Raw genomic sequence first — 27,011 nt, 5'->3', positions numbered from 1 at the left:
ATTACGCCAAAACAATCGCCACCTCAGAGGCAAAGAAAAAAACACACAGATTTTGTTTTCATTAGGGAGCTATTGAGTCACCGGCTCTCAAGTCAAGGCCAGCACGTGCACACACACGCATGCACGCGCACACACACACACACACATACACACACATGCATACACGTATGTACCGAGGCTCTAGTTTGGCAATTTTATTCAAAAGATTTGTACCTTACTCCAGTCCACTTAATGAAGCTGTAAATTTAGAGGCGCGAGAGCCTTTACAGTGCTCCTCTGAGAGCTGCTACAATGATCCTGGGACTGAGCTGGTTAATTAACTGATTATTTGCTTGGCTGGAAGCCACAGAGAAATAGGGTCGATGTGGAGAGAGACAAGAAGGAGGGGACATGAGGGGAGAGAACGGAAGAGAATGGGAGTCCAGAAGCAAGAGAGGAAGGGATGAGGAACATTTGGCTTGCAGAGAAAAGAAAGGACCGAGGCGGAAGAAAGGAAAAAGAGAACGTGAAAGAAAATGAGCAGGGAAGGAAAGAGAATTGTGTGACTGTCAAGAAAAACTAGAAGGTTGGTTAATAAAAACTATCCTCTGAGAAAGGCAAAAAAAATCGGTCTCAGAAATAAAATTGTCATACACGGTAGTATAGTAATATTATAGTAGAAGTGATGTTCATGCATGTAATGGTGACACACGGTGATCCATTAAAACCAGCTGAGCAAACTAAGAAGCCTCTATTGCCTTAATCTACATGGTTTGAGAAGTGAAAAGGAGTCATGGCGATAGTTCAATCCCCAACGAATTTTTCCAGGAGAAAGAACCGCCACTAAGCTGGACAAAGAAGATGGCGCCGTGCAGGTCAGCAGCCTGATATACGCTAAGGGAAGCGAGTCGGAGAACATCTTCTGTTTGTTTACATTTTCCGAAGATGGACATAAAAAACTTTGTTCGGGTGCTTGGAAGTTTTGACGAGTACTTTGTGCTGAGAATCCACAAACGTGCATGTTTCCGTCCACGTAAGGAGAGACAACAAGGGTGATACAAGAAGTCACTCACGAGCGCAGCAAATACCCCAACTACTACGGCAAGCCAAAAGGGGCAAATAAAGGACAATGTGGACAGTGTGGGAAAGTGTGGCACAGTAAAGATGAAAGTTGCCCAGCTAGAAAATCCACATGCAATACATGCAACAAAGTTGGACATTGGAGTAGAGTGTGTAGGAGCGGGACGGCATTGAGGGAGGTTACAGAGCAAACGGAGCAACAGCAGCCATGCTTTCTTGGACCTGTGAGTAAAGTAGGCGGGTCACCAGAGCTCTGGTCCACTTGTCATGCATCGCGGTGCCTTTCGTTAGGTGTACTTAAGTAAATACATGACCAGTACTAAACATATTTATGATTTAAACTTATTTGTAATGTTTGTTTGACCTCAGATGAAATGAATTTTAAAAAAAAAGAATTTTGACCGCAACATTTCAGATATGGCTGTGCTGTATAGCAGTTCCACAGTATGAATTTTTCATATACCATCATACGGTGCATGGCAATAATGACTGTTGCTGTTCTTAAGCAGGCAGCAACATTTACTTATTACCGCTGAGGGTGAAGCAGTCGGAGCTACTTAACTGTGATGGTTCTAACTTTAGTCATGGTTCATACTTTATAACACCAATTAATAACCTACAACGAACACTCTTTGACAGGTGAAACACCACGAGACAACAGTTTGTGACACATAAACAATTTGTAACAATAATAATAATTATAATGAATAATTGTACAGTTATAAAATTACACGACTGAATTGCATGCTGGGTACAGCTCGCCCACTTCACAACAAAAGTAAACTCTGTCGCGAGAAGAGAAGACCCTCACGGTCTGCTAGTTACAATAACGGTGTTATCGGATAGCACAGTGTATATTTCTCGGAAACTTAAACAAAATCTAAGCGAAAAAACGCTGACAAATTTACATTTACAGACACCTGTCTTAACGACAGATCATGGAATAGCTAAGTTTTCGAACACATCCACTGTCTATAAATCAATTTAGATCAAATGAGTTAATACAACACGTTGGTACACATAACTTGATACACATAACTTGAAAGTCTACCAGACGTTTTTTAGGTTGTTTTTTTTTGTTATTTAGGTTTACTTACGCAACAAACCTGGTTAGGTTTAGTTAAGGATTGTGGTTTGGCTTCAAATAAGTATTTGTTATGTAAAATAAGTATGTTTGTTATACAGAAGTTATGCAACAAAACTAAGGTAAAATAAGTCGACTTTGGCTTTTTCACTCAATTTTTACTCTGATGAAAACAGCAGTCTTCTGGGTGAAATCCTGTGTATTTTTAAAACTGTCCAACCTCTACTCACACCCATCCTAAGCAGACTTTGTTTACACAACTCATATTGATGGGATGGGTTTACATTGGAGTTAGATGAAAGCTGTGTGCGTCTCATCTACACAGTAAAGTGTTGAAACTTGGTCCGTCGGAATCAGGCAGCAACCTTCGGGTCTGAAACGTAAAGCCAATGGTGAAGTTCCTCAAACATGCATTCTCTCTAATGGCCACAAGGCGGCGACTCCTCAGGTTGTTGAAAAAATCTCACTTGATTTATTCCCTCAGTAAACATTGTAAACATAAATGTATGCTCTCAATCTCTACATCTATGATGATAAATTAGTAAGTGATGGTCCATTTAGAGTAGAACTTAAAAATAGTTTGACAACCTTCACAATATGTTTGTGAAAATGCTGTTTACAAATTAAACTCCAGGCAACCCTTCTTGCTGGCTCATGATTATAAATGATGCTTGTATCCAATCGTTCCTGAACGGCCATTGCTCGCTTTAATCTCAGTATTATTAACCTTAAAAGTATGGAAGGTTAACATGCTGCACACAGACACTGTAGAAAGTGTAGATGGAGACACCGACTCATGTTTGTAACAAATTATTGGATTTATTGTTTATTCATTGCAGGAGTAGCTGAGGTCGCCATTGAAATTGTTCAAGAGGTCAAAGGTCAGATAGCGGTTAGATCTTCTTGCTGGTTCTCTTCCGCACAATGGAGCCGGCTTTGGAGGTCTAGAGACAGAGAGAGAGAGAGAGAGAGAGAGAGAGAGAGAGAGAGAGAGAGAGAGAGAGAGAGAGAGAGAGAGACAGAAGAAGTGGCACTTTATTATAACAAGGATGTGATTGCAGTGTCCAGTTGTACTTCAAATTGATATAACATCAAAAGAGAAGGTTCTGCTTGAGTGGAAAACTCTAATAACTGTGCATTTTAGTTTCTGAGTTTTCCTCACTTTCCAAGGAATTAATAATACATTCTCGAAAAACTTCTCAAAAAGCATGAAATTAGGATGAAAAGACACAGAGGTGCAAATAAGTAGCACTTGAAAGATGATCGGAGATGTGTCCCGCTGACTTTGGATTCAAAGGTTAAACGTGAGACGGAACTGTTTGTTAAGATGCACGACATCCGTATTCAAAGCGTTTTTGTCTTTCTTTCTTTCTTTTTTTCCTTTTTTGCCAATGCCTTTCCCCCGGCTGCAGAAATATAACATTAATGAGTCTAATGATCCCTGCTGGGCGTTGAGTGTAGCTTGTCAGCCCTCAAAGCCCAAGCGGGTGTGTTTACCTCGATGAGCTTGCCTCCACTGATCTCTGAGGTGTGGTGGTATTTGGGGAAGGACACGCTCAGCTTGCCGTCCTGCATGTACACGGTGGCCTGAAAACACAAAGGTTACGACCAGTCAGGGAAACACAAGTACGTTCATACTTCCTTTATTAATTTAAGATGAAGTCGGTTTGAAGCAGAAACTCTTGATCCTGTACCTTGAATTGCTTTCCTCCGATGGTCTCCATGTCGCACTCCTTGTTGATGGTGAACTTGTTGGAGATCTTGGCATTGGCGGGGTAAGTCTGGGTCCAGGTGAAGTTATCCCCGTCCTGGGTGACCTCTGTGATCAGCTTGTAGTCGCGGTTCTTCTCGATGATGTCATCAGGGATACCTAGAGTGGGGTAAAATAAGAGAGTTTCAAAAAACAACTGTCGGTCCAGATAATCGCAGAGGGCAGAAATTGGCCAATGGAAGGCAAGAGTTCCACATCCCGTCTCGTCTCACCCAGCAGCTTGCAGAAAGCGTCGTACCCCTCTTGGTTTTCGGTTTCCCATTTTCCGGCGAAGGCCATGCTGACGGTGTTGTGGCGTGTGGAGGCTCGAGAGCAGAGATGTTGAGGCAAGCGGAGGGGAAAAGCTTGGTGTCTGGGACCGAGGCTCTTCCCTATTTATATACTGCACCCCTCTCACCACCTCCCTCCTCTGCATGCGATGACACAAGAGTGAATATGAGGACTACAACGCGCTACGAGGGAGAGGGCAGCCGTTTAAAACCTAATCCCTTTATTTCAAGTAGTTTATTAACTGCCATTGTGAACGGTCCGTTCTGTTGAAAGAAGATCGTTTGTACCCTTTTAAAGTCTTTACTCAGAGGCTGGCATGTAAAAGACCTGATGAACTGACAGGAGTCATTCCAACACTTCATAACTTGTACGTTGGTAGAAGGTGAAACAGATATGGTTTAAAAAGGGAATATAAGGCTGTAATGATTAACTTGAAGCAAAACCTCGTTCTAATATTCGATCAATTGTAAATCATTGAGGGAAATTTGCATCCATTTCAAGTACAACTGGGTACTGCATTATTATGAGATCCTGTAAGGGCTCAACGATAAAATCTAGTTTCCAAAGCTTTATTATTTAAATGCATGTGATACTCACACGGTGAATGCTCCTAAATATAGGGTTTTAAAGACCAAACCCAACCGTTCAAGGTCATTGTAAATACTTCCCTGTTCGCTCGGTGGCACTCAGGCCCATTGGTTCCTGCCAAAGACATGAATCTTTCAATGCATACTGTTATTTTCTTTAAAGGAATTTTTCAAAACAGGTGGGCACTGTAAGCTTTCAGCCAAAGTCACTCAAGCTGGAGCATCTGTTGAAGACCATTTGTTGTGGATTCTGTTCACTAGCAAAGTCTTTTTGGGCACCAAGATGCTGTATGTGGAATAAACTACAGTGTTCATGGCGAGAAAGGAACATCTCGCCAAATGTGCGGCCTGTGAGTGTGTTTTTTTCAGCTCTCTGGCACAGAAGAATTCAACCAATCAGGCTTCGGCTTTATACAGATGACATGACATACATTTTCTTTTTTATATTTTTTGCCTTTTCATGTGATTTATTGAGCGTCAACTAACTGACAGAGACAAGCAGAGGATATATTATTCCAACAAGAAAAAGTTGTACCGGCTTGAGGAAAATGTATTCTGCACTGTGTACTCGATAGAGGGATGCAGGCAAATAGTACCGCTCTTAATGAAACACATACCTGATCTTTATTATTATTTTTCTTCTCTTTTTTTCTCACGCTATTCCACACAGTCAAGACCTGAAGATACCGCATCGCCCCGAATACAAGACGATATTTGCTCTGGAAATAACGTTGGAAAAGGAGGTTGTCGAAGATTTGTTGGTTAATTTTTTCTCACGACGTCAGATATTTGTTCTGAATGGAGAGTGTTGCATTATGGGTTGTTTTTAGCCTTCAAGCCGGAGAGTTAGTTGTCACCCTAAAAGGGTTCCAGTGTTAGCGAGTAAAATCATTATGAACTGTTAGACAGTTGAATGTAGACATTTAAAATATAGTTACATAAACAATACCATGAAGTGTAGAAGAAGATGATGGAGTTGGGGGTGTCAGATTAAACTGACACCCTAAACTAATTTTGTTCTTTAAAAATTTTTTTTTTTTTTTTTTTTGATTGAACACCCTGGCGGGCCGGATCCGGCCCGTGGGCCGTATGTTTGACACTACTGATTTAGAGTCAGAAAAAAAGTAACTCTAAAATAGTTTAACAACCTCCACGATATGGTTGTAAAAATGCTGTTAACAAATTAAACTCCAGGCAACACTCTTGATTATAAATGACGCTTGTATCCAATCGTTCCTGAACGGCCATTGCTCGCTCTAATCTCAGTATTATTAACCTTAAAATTATGGAACATCAACATGCTGCATACAGAGACTCTAAAAAGTGTAGACGGAGACACCGGCTCATGTTTGTAGCAAATTATTGTATTTATTCTTTATTTATTAAAGTAGTAGCTGAGGTCTCCATTGTTCAAGAGGTCAAAGGTCAGATAGCAGTTAGATCTTCTTGCTGGTTCTCTTCAACACTACAGAGCCAGCTTTGGAGGTCTAGAGAGAGAGAGACAGAAAAAGTGCCACTTTATTATAACAAGGATGTTATTGCAGTGTCCAGATGTACTTCAACTTGATATAACATCAAAAGAGAAGGTTCTGCTTGTGCGGAAAACTCTAATAACTGTGCATTTTGGTTTCTGAGTTTTCCTCACTTTCCAAGGAATTAATAATACATTCTCGAAAAACCTCTCAAAAAGCATGAAATTAGGATGAAAAGACACAGAGGTGCAAATAAGTAGCACTTGAAAGATGATCGGAGATGTGTCCCGCTGACTTTGGATTTAAAGGTTAAACGTGAGACGGAACTGTTTGTTAAGATGCACGACATCCGTATTCAAGGCGTTTTTGTCTTTCTTTTTATTTATTTTTTTTGCAAATGCCTTTCCCCCGGCTGCAGAAATATAACATTAATGAGTCTAATGATCCCTGCTGGGCGTTGAGTGTAGCTTGTCAGCCCTCAAAGCTCAAGCAGGTGTGTTTACCTCGATGAGTTTGCCTCCGCTGATCTCTGAGGTGTGGTGGTATTTGGGGAAGGACACGCTCAGCTTGCCGTCCTCCATGTGCACGGTGGCCTGAAAACACAAAGGTTACGACCAGTCAGGGAAACACAAGTACGTTCATACTTCCTTTATTAATTTAAGATGAAGTCGGTTTGAGGCAGAAGCTCTTGATCCTGTACCTTGAATTGCTTTCCTCCGATGGTCTCCATGTCGCACTCCTTGTTGATGGTGAACTTGTTGGAGACCTTGGCATTGGCGGGGTAAGTCTGGGTCCAGGTGAAGTTATCCCCGTCCTGGGTGACCTCTGTGATCAGCTTGTAGTCGCGGCCCTTCTCGATGATGTCATCAGGGATACCTAGAGTGGGGAAAAACAAGAGGCGGCCTTAATTAAAAAAAACACAAAAACAACTGTCGGTCCAGATAATCGCAGAGGGCAGAAATTGGCCAATGGAAGGCAAGAGTTCCACATCCCGTCTCGTCTCACCCAGCAGCTTGCAGAAAGCGTCGTACCCCTCCTGGTTTTCGGTTTCCCATTTTCCGGCGAAGGCCATGCTGACGGTGTTGTGGCGTGTGGAGGCTCGGGAGCAGATATGTTGAGGCAAACTGAGGGGAAAAGCTTGGTGTCTGGGACCGAGGCTCTTCCCTATTTATATACCGCACCCCTCTCGCCACCTCCCTCCTCTGCATGCGATGACACAAGAGTACAATAGCTGCTGAATATGAGGATTACAATGGGCTACGAGGGATAGGGCATTAACCCGCGTTAACGATCGTTTATGGAGTTCCCAAGCAGTGAGTAAAACGCTGACTGCTCAACAGCGTGAGCTCAGAGCTCACCTCCAGGTCGATGAACTCCCCTGCGTTGGCTTTATGGTCGCGCCATCCACCTTTACTCACATTGTCAGATATTTATTCTGAATGGAGAGTGTTGGATTATGGGTTGTTTTTAGCCTCCAGAATGTAGAGTGAGTCGTCCCCTAAAAGAGTTCCAGTGTTGGCGAGTAAATCATTATGAAAAATTAGACATTTAAAACATGTTAAGATAAACAATTCCATCAAGTTTCAAAGAAAATGAGTAAATTGGGGGTGTCAGATTAAACTGACATTGACACATTTAATGTTAATTTATTTTGATTTCTTTTATCTGGTAGTCATGATTTGCATGGACACGTAATTCCGGTTCATGAATACACTTTTGTGGCAATGTAATACAATGTAATATAACAGTGGTCTTAAAAATACCAGTAGCGGGCCGTGGGTTTCAGACCCAGGCCTTCAATTTGTGCCGTATAGTCCACATGACGGGCGGACTGGGGGGAAAAACTGGCGGTTAAGGCGCACTAAGAACTATTCACCCCAGTCAACATTCGCGCCGGGAGCTGAGGGCCCCGTCCCTCCCCGGCGGGGAGAGAAGGCATCGCAAACACATATTCCACGGCCCCAGGAAGCAGCGATGTTCGGGCATGGGCGCTCTAAAGCACACGGCTAGAGCCGGCGTGCCACCTTCGGCCCGAGCCTTTTCAAGCAGACCTAGAGCCGGTTGCGGAGCACCACAGCGGAGGAAAAGTGCCCGGCGAGGACCAGCACAGTAAGGGGAGAGCACAATCCTGTCGGGTCAACAACAATGCATGTTTTCCAAATCTATCCAACAAAACCACGACACTGACACCTTGCACAGTGCACAGGCATGACATTTCAGCGGTGCACCTTGGTACAGGGAGAGGCCGTGGGGACAAGCACCAGCAGCCCCAGTGTCAAGCAGCAACAACAGCGCTATGACTTGATCATGTTAAATACGACTGTAAATGTAAAAAACAGTAACATAATCAGCATTTCACTCACCAAACGCACATAAACCTCTGTGAAAAAGGGGTCATCAGTAAGCCCTGAGATTCTAGCTTCTAGGTAAGAACCTAGCTTCACTGACCAATCACAGCGAATGTTAATGGTCACATGGGCCCTGTGACCAATCACACGTCCAGGGTCTCGAGAAGGCTGTTTCATGTATTTTAACCAGGCTAATCTTACATAGATGAAGAGAAGTGAAATGTGATTGATAAAACAACGAGTTAACAACTGTTAAACGAGTCCCAAGAAGCCATACAAGATGCCTGAAGGAGCAGAGGAAGGCACAGCTGCACAGTGCAATGAGAAAATAAGCTAATAGGGAAAAATAATTATAATACATGTAGTGTATTTGTGAAAAACAATAACATTATAAAAAAGCTATAACTTTTAATGACAAAAAATACAAAAATTATATATACATATATATATATATATATATATATATATATATATATATATATATATATATATATATATATATATAATATAATAATAATGTTTAAATGATTAAATACCTATAACTTTGTGATACTGTTCAGGTCACCAGAGAAAAAGCCCTGATGGCCCGCCACTAAAAAATACAATAATAAAAGCTTGGGATGTTCCAGAAAAAGAGTCTCCGCCTAAATGTTATTCAAGCTAGAGTATTAAAATATTTTACAGAATTAGCTGAAATCAATCTCACGGAATTGCTGCAGTGATACTACCCCCTCCAGATACGTGAAAGAGGCCATACATGTGATACAGCACGGGCGCTTCTTAAATCGTCCTTTAAGGAAAAACACAGCGCACGGCGGGGTGTGAAAGTGGCTGCATTGTGTCGGGATCGAAGTTAAGTGCCGCGTCGAAGAGCTTTTTGCTCGTTCGCACTTTGTCGGAATTGAAAGCCCGAGGTGCTCCGGTCATGTAGTCGCCTTAATGGACGATTCCCAGCCGCTCGTGCGTGGCAACGACATTATCCCGTAATTCTGTTAACGGTGTTTCTAAAGCGTGAAAAGCCAACATGGCCTTGGAGCCCCACATGGATCCATAAAAACGTCTTATTGGCCAACATCCTATAAAAGACAATGCGCTATCTCTCTCTCTCTCTCACTCCCTTTTTTTTTTTTTAACTGTCTCTTTCTCACTCTCATAGGGAGAGGTCAGTGTGCTGAAGTGCAGCAATGCAGTTCGAAAAATAAAAACACTTTTAACCCGTTTAACACGTCATCCTTAACACTTTATTTTACAGTTGGTTGAACGTGACATTGGGCTAAGATTGACCTCCTGCATTTGACCTTCCAGAATATTCTCCATCATGCGGCCTTTTCCGCATTATATTCACGCCCTTGGAGGAACGTGTTCTGCACATTTCTTAGACTTCAAGCTCTTGTATTCTCCTTGTGTTTTTTTACTTCCTTTCTCCCGTACCTTAATGTAATGAATGAACTTCCATGAAGACAAACTTCCGCATGGTGGGATGCGACTAGGTCTGGTAACTCAAGCACAGATTTGAGGAACATTTAACTTGTAAGATATTTCATACTTTTACTCATTTGGAGCCAAGAATGCATGTTTGCTTTGACGCCTCCAGTGAGCAGCTATATGTAGATTCAGGGTGTTGAATTCAAATTATAGAAAAAGTGAGAGAGTCTTGCTTTGAGAGTTCTACCATAAACTGTGTGTATGTGGTAACCGATCACATTAAAGAAGTACGTCAAGTTATGCACATCATTCATTGGTCATGAAAATATAACCACAATAATTATGGATGACACACATTGCTCCCTCTGACACTAGCAGCCTGTGCAAATAAGCCACACGTGTCAAAAGCAACTGTAAACACTTGAAAATACATGTGTGTGTATATATATATATATATATATATATATATATATATATATATATATATATATATATATATATATATATGTATATGTAAATTTGTTTTAAAGCACATCAATTGAATACATGCATAATATTAGCTCATACTTTTAATGGGTGGTGTTTAGCTTCATATTTTTCTTTTTCTCTGTTGTTGTTTTTTTACTTTTCTGAACTTGACTGTTACAGCTGCTGCACCCACACCATTATATCTTATTAATTTATGCCATAGTTTGATTTATGCCATTGTTTGATGTCAGAGAGAGAAAGTTTGTAGCTTTTAAGATTCATGCAGCTTCACAAATATCACATACATTGTTGAGAGCTTAGAGTCAAATTGGTAAAAAAACAAAACAAATCAAATGCCTAAATCAACACCATGGAAAACTCCATGATATCTATCATCACACAGTGTATCCGTCATATGTGGGAGCAATAACTGACTTTCAATTTGCAGTGACTGCTGCATGGTCTTCTACTGAAACGGTCGTCACCCGTTGCCTTCATGACCACGCCACAGGGCATCACATAGACGTTTGTATCGTTTGTACCCGCCGCATGCGTAGAGTGAGGCGCTCTACCAGCCTAACAAACCGCCCAATGGTGTCATGGAGTCGTGCAAGTAGAAAGCTATCAGGTTTAGTGAGAGGCTATATCTTTACAGCAAATGCAACTGTTGAGGGACTCCATTCTCCTGAAAACCATGCATTTGACTTGAATAGGTATATATTTACATGCATATTTCAATCATCACATCTCTCAGATTGTGTTTTTGGTCTCAAGGTCAAACCCAATTCATTCATTTGCAGCCGACTAAATGGTTGGCAAAGTGTAGTCATTGAAGTTTATTGTCGCTGCTGTAAACTCCTGGTTACACTTTAATAGCCCGCTGTAATTCAAACTTTTGTGTTAATCCCACATGACAATAAGTAACCAGGACGGCTGGCCATTGCCTCACACCCCAATCACGTCTCCATGAAGTCATGCTTCCCTCTCGCCACTCTCTCCCATATACCTTTTGAAGTATATGTGAAGACGGAGAAAAACTGACAACTGAAGACGGAGAAAAACAGAAACTGATCAATGCGGAAAAAAACACACACAAAAAAACAAGAATACGAACAAATGAACAAGGAGTTAATGAAGAACAAAAAAAGGGGGGGGAGATTCTAAAGAAAGATACATATAGATAGATTCCTTTTATCTACGGCTATAGAGAGGGGATTTGCGATGAAGGAATTAAAGGCGGGGAGGCCTTGATATGCAAATGAAGCTGCTAATCAAAGCAATAAGATTAGCCTTCCAAATTGAGATGAAGAAAGGCTCCATTATCTGGGCCGAGTGTCATGTTTAATAACGCGGAACGGCATGGTAATTCACTAGTGATGCAACTGTAGCCCGTGTGGGTGTGTTTGTGTGTGTGTGTGTGTGTGTGTGTGTGGGTGTGTGTAAAAGAAAGGGTGAAAGAGAGCAAAATTGTATATAGCAAATTAAACATGTGAGGGACAAATTGTGACCTTCTGTGTGTGTGTGTGTGTGTGTGTGTGTGTGTGTGTGTTTGAGTGTGGTGTCACTGAGCGTGAGTGTGTGTGTGTGTGTGTGTGTGTGTGTGTAGATAGTAGAAGAGAAGGCGCAGAAAGCTGGTTCCCATGGGAAAGAAGTGTGTATGTGTGTGAGTGTGTGCATGCACTCGGCTTTGATGCTAAAATTTTGTGCCATGTAAGAGAGATGAACACTTGGGAAATGGTGTGGAAGAATGCAGCTTTAGATGTTTGCTCACACGGACAGTGCAGCCTCACCTGGTTTGATCAGGTGGATTGTAATTCCACAAATGAATCATTAAAAATGAGAGAGAGAGAGAGAGAGAGAGAGAGAGAGAGAGAGAGAGACGAGAGGTGGGGGCCCGTTATTCAACTAGTGGAGTTGAATAAATATTGGAAATATGCTAGTGGGGTGCTAATATCTCGATGTGTTTAAAGCTTGTTCCGCTGCTTAAAGGCAGACCCTCCACCCCCCTAAAGAGGGTAAAAGTAATGCAATTAATAGATACCACGAAACTTGCCCCACTCAGAACACTGCTATTTGTATTATTTCTCTAAAAATATATGACTGGATATGCAATTTAGGAATCACCATATCGGAACTTGTGCTAATTTGGATATTTTGGTGTCAAATCTAAAGAATACTGTCAACAGCCCAAAAACATAAATACAGAATAGGCAGTGAGGCAAATGATACAATTGCTAACGGGATCATTTATGAGAACACTACGATGCTAAAACAAATTCAAATACATTTTCAACACAATTTTATAAAATAAACACCTGAATTTGTATTTTGTATGTTTTCCCTCCATTTGTCGGAAAAAAGATGTGTTAGATTATAGAATTGGATTATTGTTAAAGGAGCATACAAGTACAAAGGAATATTTTCACGTGATACTGCTTTCACATACTGTAACTTCTATTTTCATGTGTATCTGCTCATTAACAACACAAGTAGTACTTCCCTCTCAAATGTAGTGGTAAAGTAGTATGCAGCTTGAAATACTTCAAAGTGATCTGAAAGAACTTAAAAAGAACCATTGTTCTGAAGCAGCAAAACTTTTATTGGTGAATATGAGACGTTAAAAAATATCCAAATAATAGCCCAGCGCTGGTGTGCAAGAGATGCTATCAAATGTTTAAGGTTTTTATACCAGTTCATCGCAAATAATTTGAGCCTGACTGTTGATGGTTGAAAAATGCGACGCATAGCACCTTTAGCTTTGAAGAGGCTGACAGGCAGCGCTGCCTCCGTAACCCGGGCAGCGAGCCAACACAACCATTAAACACCGAGACAGAAATAGGCCACGCTCGCCGCCAACAGTAAGCATTCTGTTGTTGTTATCTTTACTGTTTCTCAATCCATCCTGACAGCCTCACCATCCTTTGGGGGAAGGAAGCGGCAGTCACTGGTGATTATAAAGCCCTTCGCCACCCCCACTCCATCCAGAGAGCCAAATTATGCCGACATTAATATTTCATATTACACGGGACTCACAGAGAAACCACATGTGTACCCAGCCCTTTGTCTTCGTGTCAGATGAAATGTGCTCGGCAATCATCAGAGGGTGAAGAGGGAGCGAGAGGAGGGGCAATTGGCAGAAGGGGAGGAGGAGGAAGAGGTGAAGGGAGATGAGAGGGAAAGATGGAGGGAAGAAGGCAAGGGAGGTAAAGGAGGAGGGAAGCCGAGGAAAGTGAAGTGATAAGAGATCAGCAGAGTAGATGAAAGGCAAGTAGAGCAAAGGAAAAAGTACAGGGGTCGAGAAATGCCGTGGTGCTTTCAACAACGTGAAGAGGGGAAGGCGTACGCTGGGCTGAGCAGAGGACAAAGAGCGTTGTCATACAGTTGAGAGTTTTTAAGCTGGCTTTTGGCTATTGGCTTATCTATGTATTATATCATAAAGAGACAGTTAAGTTTTACTGCCAAAGAGAATCCCAATTGAAGACGCTATAAATGCACGGAACGATAGGGTTGAGTTTTCCCCGCGAAGAGAAGAAAGACAGCCGCAAGCTTTAGGGAGAAACGCCGGTCCTGTGAGAAAACCCGTGAGCTAGCTCGACAGACGCTAGCCAGAAGAGCAGGTGGCCGGGCCTTCTATCGCTCCAATGCCTGAGGTAACAATTGAAGTGAATTCCTCCATTTTTATTTACACACATGTATACAGATGACTCTTCATGTATATGTCAAGTTTTAAGTCGTAAAAAAGGACACTCAGCCAAGCTAGCTGTTTGAACAGCTAACTTAGCTTAATAGCTAGCTCACAAACCCAATGCCAGGACCTTTACTGTGTAGGGTGACCAGACGGCCTTTTTTTCCCGGACATGTCCTCTTTTCGAGACCTAAAAAATGTGTCCGGCAGGGATTCCAAAAACATCCGGGATTTTGCCTCGTTGTATATTTGTGTTTCTCTGGGTTCTCCCACTCCTCCCCCCATCACAACTCAATAAATTCTCATCGTCCTCCTTTGGGTGCTCCATATTGTCCTTCCACTTGTGCGTCCTTGACGAGTCTAATGTCTCCTCCAGTCTGTCCTGGATAATGTCTGCCTTTTGGACTTTGCCAATGTGACCCACCAAGTCTGAACACTGAGAACAAGACGTTCCGCAAATAACACTGTTGCACCAGAGACAAGTGGAAAAGGGTTTGTCATATTGTCCTGTGGAAGAGGTCAGTCTTACTGGACCAAATACAGACCTGATGGAAACTGTGTTTTGCTCCGCGTCCTATACACTGCATTGACAGACTAGTCTTTTTGTGCAGGGCAGCTTTTTTAAAACTAAAACCCCCATTATGATGCATAAATATAATGCATTTTCAAATTTTTATTTTTTTATTTTTTTTTATTTTGCCATTTGTACCTAGACAAACAGTCCAGACACATTCAAGTTATTTGTGCAGAGCTCTCTGAGTCAACAGAACGTAGAAATAAAAACACACAATAATACCAACCTTAAAGGTCGATCTGTGTCGTCTGCTCCGTCGATGATGCAGAATTTTAATTGAATGGATAGATCTAAATGAAGGCTTTGTTTTAAACTGGTTATAGATAAGACCATGGTTAAATTGAGTTAGTGAAAAGTTCAAGGCTAAGTTTTCCTGTTTGTAACGTATTACGTATGACCCTCACCATGCTGGGAATACGCTGATAAAGAAAGCACTCGTAATGACACGAAATGTTCGAGAGGTTTTATGTTCTGACACTGAGGCCGATGCAAAAAATCTTCGTCTTGAACAGTGACATCTTTACCATACAGTTACTATCAGCACTCATTAGGGGACAATGGGCTCCTCGACACAGACATGCAAAAGGACCCACCACATATAGAGAAGTGAGATACAGATTCTTTGAGTTGTTTAGCCTCTTTTTGTCTCGTGTTTCGTGTCATTTTGTGTTGCTCTGTGGTTGTTTTGCCCCTTACCTTTGTTATCGTGAGGCTCTTCGTGTCTCCTTCCAGTTGTTTTGCATAATTTTGTAGGTGTTTTGGTTTGTTTTTAGTCTTTCTGCATCTCTTTGTGGTCATTTTGAGTTCATGTCTGTTTGTCTCTTCGAGTGACATTTTGTAGGTGAAGGTCACCAGAGGCCCTGCCATATTGGGCCCCTTTGGCTGTGCCGAGGGGCCGGAAATGTTATCCTTCACTTCACTAAAAGGAATCATTTTTGGAGTTATTAAAGTGGTTGACCAACACACCAACCAGCGTGGCCACCCCGGAGACACATCGCCAGCTTGGCTAAAACTGTGACAACCTTATCAGGAATCAATTTGGGCTATTGTCGCTAAATTTACTAAATCGGTTCATGCAAATACAAATCAAATCAAGTAATACCCTCCGGGCCTGAGGCCCGCTGGAACACTTCTCTGTCTATCTCTTTTGGAGATTGTCTGACCCACAGCGAACAATACAAGCTATAAATCATGCCTGTCAAGACAAATGGCACATCCCCCATATAACTTTGATAACATAGATACAGGTGGCACCGGGTTCATCCCATTGTCAATAAAGGGGGACGATGTCCCCGACAGATGGGGCTCCTCTGCTTGAAAACAAAGAGACGCATGGACGCACACATATGCACGGACACAATGTGGTTACCGAGTGACTGATAGATGTTTTCCAACTAATGCCATTTATACTTGAGGCACTAAAATGGGGAGAGACATGGAACGAGTCTGTATTGGCTCCTATGTGGAGTTTCACGCTTGTTAATTACGCAGACATGCACACACTTGACAGAGAGCTACTTGCTGGTTGGCTGGCTGATTAGCACTAGCTTGCCTGCTGGTTGAGTGCGCTCCCATCACGGTGAGATTGCCGCAGCCTCTTGTTAACCCTCATTGTATGACACAACCTAGTGGCTCACCTTCAAGCACACTCGGAAGCCTCTTATTCCCAAACCACTCTCACTATCAACAATTATACGCCTGTGTGTGTGTGTGTGTGTGTGTGTGTGTGTGTGTATCCCTGTCTCTCTCGCTAGCCAGGAAGTTTAGCAGCGCTCCCATATCCGCTGCCTCTAACCTGATTATTCATTACGGTGTGCCTCGAGCTGAGGCACTGTTACCAAGGAGATAGACAAAATAAGTCATTCACAAAACAGATTTACAGCTTGATGGATTCTCTTTTGCGTCAACTGTTGCGCTCAAAGTATTCTAATTAACGCGCATGCCGATCAGACGTTATTCCTGTCAGACGTAAGTGAAAAGCACTAATATCTTGGTGACACGACACCTGCGGCGCGCTCGGCATTTCAAAAGCGCCGCAGCTCACTAAACACTCAAGACGAACCCCATCATCTGGTTGCAGAATCATAAGTTGATCAAAGCGACTGCGTGCCAGAGAGTCAGCCATGCCTGAGCTGTACGGCACTCAGCAGTAATCAACCTGGAGCTGTGCCCGCAGTGAGGCCGAGGGACATCACTCTTTAAATGGGCTTCTGGCAATCAGCTGCCTGTGTGTGTGTGTGTGTGTGTGTGTGTGTGTGTGTGTGTGTGTGTGTGTGTGTGTGTGTGTGTGTGTCTGCTTCTACACACTTGTGTTGAAATGGAGAGTAGATTAAGTACTTGGCCAGTGGCAAAATATGGCTTATAATGCTACACAAGTGTGTTATTTTAGTACTGGCCATACACTGATGCACTCTGCAGAAACACTTTTTCAGAAGAGCTTCTCATCGGCCGATAGAGAACGAAGTGTCAAACATGTTTTAAAGTTGCCATGTGGAGTTTTCTTGGACTACAGTTAGTGCATGCCTGCATGGTGTGCGTGTGTTGTCCCCGAGGCGTGACGAATGGGTTGATCCGCTTTCCTTATTTCAAAGGAGCCGCACTCAGCAATGGGAGCATTGATACGCTAGCTACGTTAGCGCCGCTCTCAGATGACAGTTGTAGCCGATAGCGCCGCCGACAGCGTCGTCGCGGTTGCGTGGCACCCGTGAACACAGAGGAAACTACTGTTGCCACTGTGGAATTCTGAACAACTTTGCATTGTTTTAGCTTCAAAACCAACCTTTACAGTCTCTAACTTTGACTGTTTTCCACCGAAAAGCTCGGAACCAGTCTCACAGTTCCTCAACAGTGGACAAGTAGCTGTTACAGAGACCCACACATGCTCCGAACCTGCATGTTTGACAAGTTAGCTTCAGACTTAAGCTTGTCATAGGAAGGAGGGAAAATGCTTCAACAAATACCTATTCACACTTTTAATTGTGACCCACTGAAGGACAATAATAACACACCGTCAATGTTTGTGTTATTAGCTACACCTGTGCTCATTCGGCTGTAACATTTCAAAATGCCCACTGTGAAAAAGATCCATGTGGCCTTTTAAGGTGTCAAAGAGTCTGTGATTTAATTTTGCAGTCGGCTTTGAATGCACCATTGTCCTGAATGACATGCAACTCTACCTTCCACTCTGGTATGGCGTTTTTAATTTGTGATAAAAAAAGAAAAATCCTGTTTGTCTTAAGAGCAGTAGTTTTTGTTGTATTTTGCAAGTTGATTTTGAAAACTCACATGCAAAAGGGGTGACACCCAGAAATGTGTCAAGTTGAACCTTTGTGGTGATTAATACAAAAATAACTCCACTAAGTGGCTCCATTTAGTCACTCCACAGTGCTTTTTCATGGTGTTCTGTAGAGTTTGGAGCAGAGCACTGTCAAAATTGCTGGAGATAGAAAAGTATAGATATGTAGAAGGTGAACCGATTGGAAAAAGGTGACGAGGGAAAAGCAGAAATCATTTCAGCCCACAAGGGGGAGTGGATGAGATCACTGCCTGGCAATTATCCTTCTACATTATGACAGATGGAACCAGGGGGGTTGCGGGTTGGTAAGTAGGATTAAATGCTAGAAGCTGAGGAGGGGGACCCTGATCTAAAAAAAGGGGGGTGAGGGAATAGATGGATACAGAGTTAATGGCAGCCAACAGATGATTGGTTGCCACTGCCATCCAATGGGTGCGAGAGAAGAATAAAGCAACGTCTCATCCATTAGCAGCTGGGGGAGCGGTGAAACGGGGGTTAATGTGTGTTGAGTGTGTTTTGTGGTCTTGTTACTGGATGAATGAACAGAAGCAATGCATGTCTGTGGTAAATGGAAGACCCTCATAAGTAACAAACGTTTGTCTGTGTGAGTGCGTGTGTTTAGGGTATATATATCATTCATAACGCATAAAAATTGTTTTCATGTTGATTTATACTGCACATTTAATTAATCGAGCTGCCATAGCATAATCGACATAAAGTCATTTACATAAAAAACAAACAGGAATAGCTTGTTTTAGCCCCTCTGTCATTGCCCCCTCATCTTTCTTTTCTGTACATCCTGTTTCCAACTTATTCCATCTGCTCTCCCTCCGCATATACTCCCCTCCCTCTGCCCCCCTCCCCTACGTCTTCTTGGTCTCCTTCTTGGCGAGGTAGCTGTGGAAGTAGAAGTTGCTGAAGAGAGCGATGAGGCTGAGAGAGTAGGCAAGCACAACCATGTTCATGGAGTCAGGGAAGTCACAATCAGCAAACAGGTTGTAGGCGGTGTGGATGGTTACTGTGAAAAACTGGAGCTGTGGGAAAGAGACAGACAGAGAGACAGACAGAGAGAGAGACAGATAGACAAGAGAGATAAGATAAGAGAGTAACACAATACTTTGATTGACCAGAAACTGAGAAGGAAATACAGAAGATTTACCACAACCTGGATAATAAGACTGTTGGACACAGACAAACCTGGCAAAAGAGGAACACCTACTCCTGTCTTGTATAAGACATGAAAAACAAGTCTGGAAGCAACTCATTATGTCAGAGAATTGTCACTGTTGCGATAACAAACAGTTAAACAAAACCATTTGTGGTCCTTTGTTAAAATGGGCCAGAAATGTACATTATTGCACCGGGAAAGTTAGCTAATCATAAAATCTTGTGATCTATGTAATCCTGTACGAGATGACCCTGACTTTGGCCATGTTTAATCTGAAGTCATTTTACGATCTCACTCACAACTAAATTGAAAAGTCGACGGCCATGAATTCTATTGTATTCATTTATATTCGTGGCATTACATTCTCAAATACAATACCCAATACAGTTATAATAACCTACAAATTGTTCCCAGTGCCAATGCTAACGGCTGGCAGTAAATGCTAGACTATTCGCCTGCTAATGCTCCAGTGCTTGTATATTTGACTCCCCTGGTCCTGAAAGAGTCAGGGCCAGGCGAGTCACAGGCTACATTTAGCATGTCCAAACCTTTTATTGGATAAATATGATTTGATACGCTTAAGCACAGGCTGTTGAAAGAGGGATTCCATTTAAAGTTCATGTTAACTTCCTTCCCGGTAAAAACCTGTTAAGCTAGCAAGAGACAAAGAGAGGAGCACCATTTTGACTTAGTGTCACAACTGTTTAATAGTCAATAACTTATCTATGTATGTTTCATAGAGCCAGTATAGTAATCAAGGCCCAGGCAGGAATAAGGTAGGAGAGAACATTATGGACGTTGCACATCCATCCACCGCACACACACCTCCCGTTCCAATGAATAATTATCTCCCAAAAACACAAAAGGAAACCGCCTCATACACACACAGAAATATAATCTCCCCAATCAACTCAACTATCTCAACTTCAGTGCTTCAAATTGTGAAGCCAACTGTTAATGACGGCTTGGGGGTCACATCTAAGGTCAATACAATTATTGTTACATAATGGTGGTCAGCCACTATACTGACCTATATATATGCTGCAGCCATATAGACAGAAAAAGGAAAAAAAACCTACATGATTCATTGTCTCTTCTTCAACGCCATAAAACAGATGGTCCAGTAGTTAGCTAATCCGCCTAGTTATGCCAACGGCCAATCAGAAGAAAAACAAACCAAGCAGGAGGCCTTATGTTAGACTCGTCTAAGTTTTAGACATGGACCTGAAAAGCAGGAGCGCAAATACAGACAATATAGACAGACTGGGCCCTTGCAAGTGACTAAAATTGGCACGTTGGAGATACACGTGTGTTCAAAGATGATCTCACATAGATTTCAAATTGTGCAATTATATTGCCTTAAAAAGACAATGGATGGAGGTCATCATGTTTCTTTCATTAGCAATCTATAACAAAATTATTTAACGTAAACTGTAAAAAAAAAAAAAAAATCTAATTTAAATAAACTATATGAAGTTTATTTCTGGAACTGAATCATTTTTAATTATATTTGATATTTTTTTGTCTCATGGATATGCAATGATGGTTGTTGGGTTACATGTATGTTAGTGACGTCTAATGTCATGTCTCTATTTGATCATGTGACGAGACAATTCTGATAACTGTCTCTTTGACCACTCCCCATTCCCAATACACATGCCTGACATGGTATGTATGTATGTATGTATGTATGTATGTATGTATGTATGTATGTATGTATGTATGTATGTATGTACGTATGTATGTATGTATGTATAAAAAGAGAGAGAGAGATGGGGAGAGACTTACCGATGTACTATAATATTGGCAACATTATGTGAAAAGGTTACAGGTCATCTTTACTTAGCGAGCACCCAAAATCATCCGACTGAATAATGCTAAAACATGAACAGAGATAATTACCACCAAGAGGTGACACTGAGATACGCTTTGAAACATTAACATATTAAAGTGTCTCATTTATGGAGAGACGAAGATCGCACCGTGATGAGGGGAAACATTTTAAAGTAAAAAGCAGAGGCACGGGTGGCTGTAGGAATTAATGTCCGTGAAGTACAACCAAACACACCCACACACACACACACGGAGGCAGATACTGACCAGCTGCAGGGAGGTGAGGTAGCGTTTCCACCAGAGGTACTTGGACACGCTCGGCCCCACAGCTGCCAGGCCGTAGTACAGATACATCACTACGTGGACCAGAGAGTTGATCAGACCAATCAGGAAAGCTGTGGACATGATACAAGGGATGAGTACTACATTTTAAGACCCGCCGGCATGTGTGTCTAAAAAAAAAAAGTGTGGTGTAAATAGGCGCCATTTCCACAGCCTGTTGCATTTGCATGACATTTCTGTGAGGCCAGGGCCCGTGGGTTTGGCATGCACTCACACTGGCCACCAGCTACGTATTTCACCCCGGCCCACCAGTTGAAGATCATGGTGGCGTGATGGTAGACGTGGAGGAAGGTCAGCTGACTGTTCTTCTTCCTCAGGATGAAAAATATCTAACACACACACACGCACACACACACACACACACACACACACACACACACACACACACACACACACACACACACACACACACACACACACACACACACACGCACCTTGTGTATCAATGTTTTAAATACTTCCAGCACTGCTGGCGCAGAAAAACACGCGCAGGTTGGCTAGTTCAAAATAACAAATGGGGCTCTTAAAAATCCAAATAACTTATTTTCACTGCTTTCATACTCACGGTGTCACTGATCTCTATCACTTTGGAGAAGTAGAACCACCAGCACACGCTGGCCATCTGTCCGACCGGGAGAAAAATGTGTTGTCTTTTAAGGTGCACGTTGTGAGGTGCTTAAACAGATCATTGCCCCCAGAGTGGAGCTTCATCAAGAAAATATTGCTTAAAGTAGGATGTGGTAAATACTGGTACCCTCATGGCCAGTGGGCTGTCACTGTAGTCGACCGGCTGGCACAGAAGACTGTATCCGGCCAACCAGGAGGAGGCTGTGAACTGGGAAGATAAAAGCTGCTTTTTCATCTGTGCTTGCTCTCAATTATCCCATCTTGTCACACATAAATTGCCTTGCAATAATTGTTGCTGGGGTTTTTTCCCACTTGGAGGCTGTGAGAACGAGCTGTAAAAACGACAAAAATATTGCCTTTTATGTTGATATTGTAAAAAAAAAAAAGTTGCCTATTTACACATTCAACAGTGCTGCTGGATGTGTAATAGATGTCCATGCTGCAATATTAACATTCATTTTGTTGATCAAAGTTGTGGTCGCGTCCTGCCAATCACAAGGTAGCCCCGCCCTAAAGCTCCCCCTGCTTTATGGTCTGTTTGACTCTAACTAGACCGTAATTTATTAAATGAACATCATGCTGCATTGAAGAAGACTTAAAAGTTAAGACATTAACTCATGTTTACAGAGGGAATAAATCAATAAAGAAAGAAGTCATTTTCTATAGACTTTTATACAGTCAGAGGAGTCACCCCCTGATGGCCATTAGAGAGAATGCAAGTTTAATGCACTTACTGATTGGCTTCAGTTTCCAGATCTGGAAGCTGCTCACTGTTTTTTTCCACCTGGCAGATGCAAGTCCAATATTTGCTCACGACAGCTAAATGTGTTTTGCTGCTCTACCGTGCTCACCAGCTCTTGTCAAGTTTGTCTGTCAGCTATTTGTTGCCGTAACGCAGTGTAACTAGGACTTTTAGAGCACTTCCCCTTAAAAAACGCCACTTATCACGAGCAAAGGAGGCGCTATACTCGTACAACATTGACCCGCCCTACCCGCCAACCCCATCTACGCACAAGCCTTACAGCACAGTGGTACCTCATAGAACATGTACGCCGACAGGCAGACCATGGCAAAGTTGTAAACTATCAGGACGGGTCTAAGATTGACCGGCTGCCTCTTCTCCATCAGCTTTGGCCCCACCCATATGACGCACAGGTAGCACAGGAAGATGAAGCCGATTGGCACAGGAGAGTAGACCAGCGGCCAACCGTCTGTTCTCTTGTCTAGACGGCGAGACAAAAGTGTGGATGAAGCACAGACTGTGTCAATGTCTGACATAAACATCTCACAATCTATCACTGAAATATTGATGAAGTGGAAAATACAAACTTGCCTCCATTTCTTAAAATCCCCTCATAGAATAATTGTAATTTCTGCCACATGGTGAGAGCCTGAACCCCCTGACACGGACACACATGAACAGGAGAAAATTCCATTAGCTAGAAGTACTTAACCAAACTACAACACTGTGTTGACAATTACATTTGGTAATCTCTCTCTCGGCCAGATGGTGAGCGTTTATTCACAAAATGCCTCTGACAGGAATGTTCAAGCACAATGCAGTTGGAATTGTTCACATCAGGTTGTATTTTTTGTTCTACTTTGCACGCCACTTCTTAGATCAACTGCCGCTAGCATTGTACACATTGATAGCATTTTAATGTTATTTCACATTATTTCTAATAATTTAGACTTAAAGGGGACATGGCATGTTCATGTTCAGTTTCATACATATATTCTGGATTTATAACAGAACAAAAAAACACATTATCTTCCTCATACTGTTGGTCTTATTCACCCTCTGTCTAAAACGCTCCGTTTTAGCGCCTGTCTCGTTAGGGCGGCCTGCAGGAAAGGTCTGCTCTGATTGGCTTGCGAGAAAAATATGGTGCACCTTTGAAAAAGGTAGTTCTCAAGGCGTGGATGGAGATACTCGGATGGCTGTATATTCTAATGAGACTGCATGTGATGTAGGAATCAGAGCACTACCTGAATGGCTTGTTGAATCACATGTTTTCTGATCAGCAACAACTGAGTTTGGGTATTCAGTGGGTTGGTATGCACTCCAGATACCCACACGTAGGTCCACTGTACATATGTTTGAACTGAAAAAGTTAGTATTTCGTAATATGTCCCCTTTAATGTCGTATTCTGCAAAGGTGCCGTCAAAGATGGATTTGGAAAATAAAGTTGTGCGCTACTGTCACAAAGCTTCGGTTCACACAAACTGCATCAAAGCGAGTAAGAAGGTAAGCTGCAAAAATAATAAAATAATAATAATAAAAAATCATCTGGACAAATTCATCACAACAATTTGTAATGTGTATGTTAAAAGTCTTCACTGCAACTGAGCATGAATGTGGCAGACGGAGTGAGAATTCACCACCCATATTTATTTAATGATTCAGTGTGAAGTTTCATTTCTTTATCATATCTTGTGTTACTCACCATACACACCGTGTGTTTTAGATTCTAAAGAAGCACCAGCCATTTCCTCCAATTTATACACTGAATGGTGTCAGCATCATGGGGTTAGTGTTAGTAAGGTTGGGTAGGTTGACTACTTAGGTTGATTTGGATTTGTTATGCATGTTTGCAAAGTATACCATATGTTAGGGGTATTTAAAAGTGTTTCTACTTGAAGTGAAGGTTTAAAGAACAGCTTTTGTGACTTAACGCGTGTAAAGAAGTAAATGGTTTCACCTGCACCATTGGTGCAAACCAGATCTTGTTGCTGAGGGCTGTATTTAAACAGATGCTTTTGGATGTTACAGGAAGGAAGACCTTTGCTGTGTAGCTGTGTGCACGTGAGGTTATGTTAAGTTAATCTAAGTTACATTAACACTGTGTAGCGATTTATTCAGTTCAGTTAGCTGTTTGTTTTGTTTCTGTTTGGTTACCCGTGTAGCATAGCTGCTAATGAACAATAAACACCTTTGGGTTTCTGGGCTAAGTATCATGTGTCTGCCTCCTACCACTTTCCAAGCCACTCAGGTCAGGCTTTACCACAATGAGCAACAAGTATTATCTCAAAACAACAAACTTGTTATGCTCATCCTCCATCGTCCTACTTTGAAAGGTCTGACAAAAAGAATAGCACCCCTCTGCAAATTTCATTAAACCACCCAGAGATGATCTGGATTAGAATGCCAGGATTATGTTCACTAATCCAAACGTATCTCTTGATAATGGATAATAACTAATAATCCTCTTGATGAATGGCTGCCTAATGTGGACGACACGGTGATGAACTGCCATGTACGATTAGCCTGCGACAGTGCTGCCATCTAGTGTTGGTAGAGGATAACTCTGCTCTCCATCTTCCTTTACTGTATACATATAGATCTACAGGAGGAGCCTGCAGCACACACTTTGGTAATCACACAGGTATATATGACCAGTTTTAAATTGTAAATGACGTACAAATTGCTGTGTTTTCAATTCTATTTGGGATTTTAGTTTTTTTTATCAAATACCTTTGAGTTGGGCAAATACAAAAGTGAAATGAAATACTGAACAATAACAAGAGCCAGAGGTAGAACTAAGTCCTGGCAGTGCTGAAGATGGTTCGAAAAAGCATTGAGAGGCGATTAGCTGATACATTTCAACACTTAAATCAATGAGTGTCAATAATTCAACAGGCTTTTCTGGGTTGCACTGGGGGACAGGAGTGCATTAAGGTAGATCATCCCAGCTTCAGTACACCTCCCTAAACATCTCACAGCGGGTCAAAGAGCCACAGCTTATAGGAATGGACAATACTCTCACTTGTGTTCCTTCATGTTTAAGTTTTAAAGGAGCAGTGTGTAGGATTCAGGAGCATCTGGCAGTGGAGTTGCAGACTCTAAATCAGTTGAATCCTGCAAGCCTGCAGGGAACTACCGTGGTCTTCGGGCAACATAGATATCCCAAAGAGCCCTCTCTATCTTCTTATCTATCTATCTATCTTCCAATCTTCTTATGAATGCCATATTTAATTTCTGTTAATAGACTTCCTAAATCCGAAACACTGGTCCTTTAACTATAAATGTCTCCTAATATCCAACCTCTTTGTTGTTTCCTCTGTCCTCCACAGTTCACGCACTAATTTCTGTGCACACTCTTTTACAAGGGAAGGCGTCAGAAGTTATTTTCCATCCAAGCGTTTTGTTTACCAGTCGACCACTGGTGGCGAGTGAAAGCACTAATGAATGTATCGGGGTGAGGCAGCAGGCCGTGCGGACAGAGATAAGTAGTTTAGCTCCTCCGGGACGGGAGCCTCCTCACCGGGATTTACAGAGGAACATCCCCCACATGGCCGGGCTGCTACAACCTGCTCAGGGTTATTCCGAGCAGGTTTACTACAGCGTTGATAAACCAGGGGGGAATATTTTCACATACATGGTTGGGGGATCCGCAAAACTTTACAAGAGCTAAAGTGAGCCAAGCCGACGCTACAATGTTCCTTCAAGCTGGCGAGACAGAGAACGACATGCAGACAGTTGCCACAGGATCAGAGCACGTTAATGACCCCCGGAGGAAACAAATAGGCTACATTTGCTCTGATTGCAGAAGCATAACGACATATGAGAAAGAAAATCTAACTTTTCATTTGTATTATTTAAATGTTAAGTATGACAAGAATTGACACATGCAGGTCCTCGGCCTTACCTTCATGGTGGTCGTGGCTGTTGCACAATGTTTCTCCTCAGCGCTCCTCTGTCATAGCATGCTGCATCTCAGCCATGTGTTAAGCGACACTGAGGTAATCCACCTGCTCTGCGTGTGTGTTTCTGTGTGTGTGTGTGTGTGTGTGTGTGTGTGTCCAGCATGACATATGGCAGTGTGGTCCTTTATTCTAGCATAGTAGGTCAGGTGTCTGCCATGCAGCTAAAACCATGTTCCAGTGTTATTCAGAAGCTGCGATACGGGATTGTATTTATTAGATTCACTCATTTCAATAAGAGCAATTTATGAATATATTGTTTTGTTTCAGATTATGTAATTGTGTTGTTATTCATTTC

At 42.2% G+C, this 27,011-nt stretch overlaps 3 protein-coding genes across 5 annotated transcripts; all 3 read right to left on the bottom strand.

Annotated features, from left to right (window-relative positions):
- Positions 1 to 3,036: 3,036 nt before the first annotated feature.
- Positions 3,037 to 4,329, bottom strand: LOC137782091 (gastrotropin-like). The gene is given in 6 exon segments (XM_068571189.1): positions 3,037 to 3,087; positions 3,641 to 3,730; positions 3,838 to 4,013; positions 4,127 to 4,205; positions 4,208 to 4,255; positions 4,258 to 4,329. Coding segments are annotated over 6 exon segments (516 nt in total).
- A 1,790-nt stretch (positions 4,330 to 6,119) lies between these two features.
- Positions 6,120 to 7,451, bottom strand: LOC137782057 (gastrotropin-like). Its single transcript, XM_068571148.1, is given in 6 exon segments — positions 6,120 to 6,258; positions 6,747 to 6,836; positions 6,944 to 7,119; positions 7,249 to 7,327; positions 7,330 to 7,377; positions 7,380 to 7,451. Coding segments are annotated over 6 exon segments (516 nt in total). The 3' UTR covers positions 6,120 to 6,207.
- An 11,450-nt stretch (positions 7,452 to 18,901) lies between these two features.
- Positions 18,902 to 26,739, bottom strand: elovl8a (ELOVL fatty acid elongase 8a). Of its 3 annotated transcripts, none has more exons than XM_068603025.1 (8): positions 26,659 to 26,739; positions 23,342 to 23,408; positions 23,044 to 23,231; positions 22,136 to 22,216; positions 21,947 to 22,003; positions 21,596 to 21,710; positions 21,307 to 21,434; positions 18,902 to 19,072 (listed from the first exon to the last, which is right to left on the bottom strand). In XM_068603025.1, exons 1-8 carry the CDS (start codon positions 26,662 to 26,664, stop codon positions 18,902 to 18,904), a joined length of 813 nt encoding a protein of 270 aa, XP_068459126.1. In that variant the 5' UTR covers positions 26,665 to 26,739. The 3 variants fall into 3 exon arrangements, with proteins under 3 accessions (XP_068459126.1, XP_068459134.1, XP_068459116.1); XM_068603033.1 differs by having other exon boundaries at positions 23,342 to 23,399; positions 26,659 to 26,701; XM_068603015.1 differs by lacking the exon at positions 26,659 to 26,739 and having other exon boundaries at positions 23,342 to 23,618.
- Between the last annotated feature and the right edge of the window lie 272 nt (positions 26,740 to 27,011).

The sequence above is a fragment of the Clinocottus analis genome, unplaced genomic scaffold, assembly GCF_023055335.1.
Source record: "Clinocottus analis isolate CAN_PGR_092001 unplaced genomic scaffold, fCliAna1.0.p SCAF_11, whole genome shotgun sequence".
In the NCBI taxonomy this organism is placed as follows: domain Eukaryota; kingdom Metazoa; phylum Chordata; class Actinopteri; order Perciformes; family Cottidae; genus Clinocottus; species Clinocottus analis.
This window is presented reverse-complemented; position numbering and strand designations above follow the sequence as displayed.

Bases quoted from the DNA above. Each gene is read 5' to 3' on its own strand.
- elovl8a (XM_068603015.1), bottom strand. From the start codon at position 23,444: ATGGAATTTTCTCCTGTTCATGTGTGTCCGTGTCAGGGGGTTCAGGCT. The intron at 23,232-23,341 runs GCAAGTTTGTAT...CTCGCCGTCTAG, and splicing joins GGGGATTTTAAGAAATGGAG to ACAAGAGAACAGACGGTTGG. The intron at 22,217-23,043 runs GTACCACTGTGC...TTATCTTCCCAG, and splicing joins CGGCGTACATGTTCTATGAG to TTCACAGCCTCCTCCTGGTT.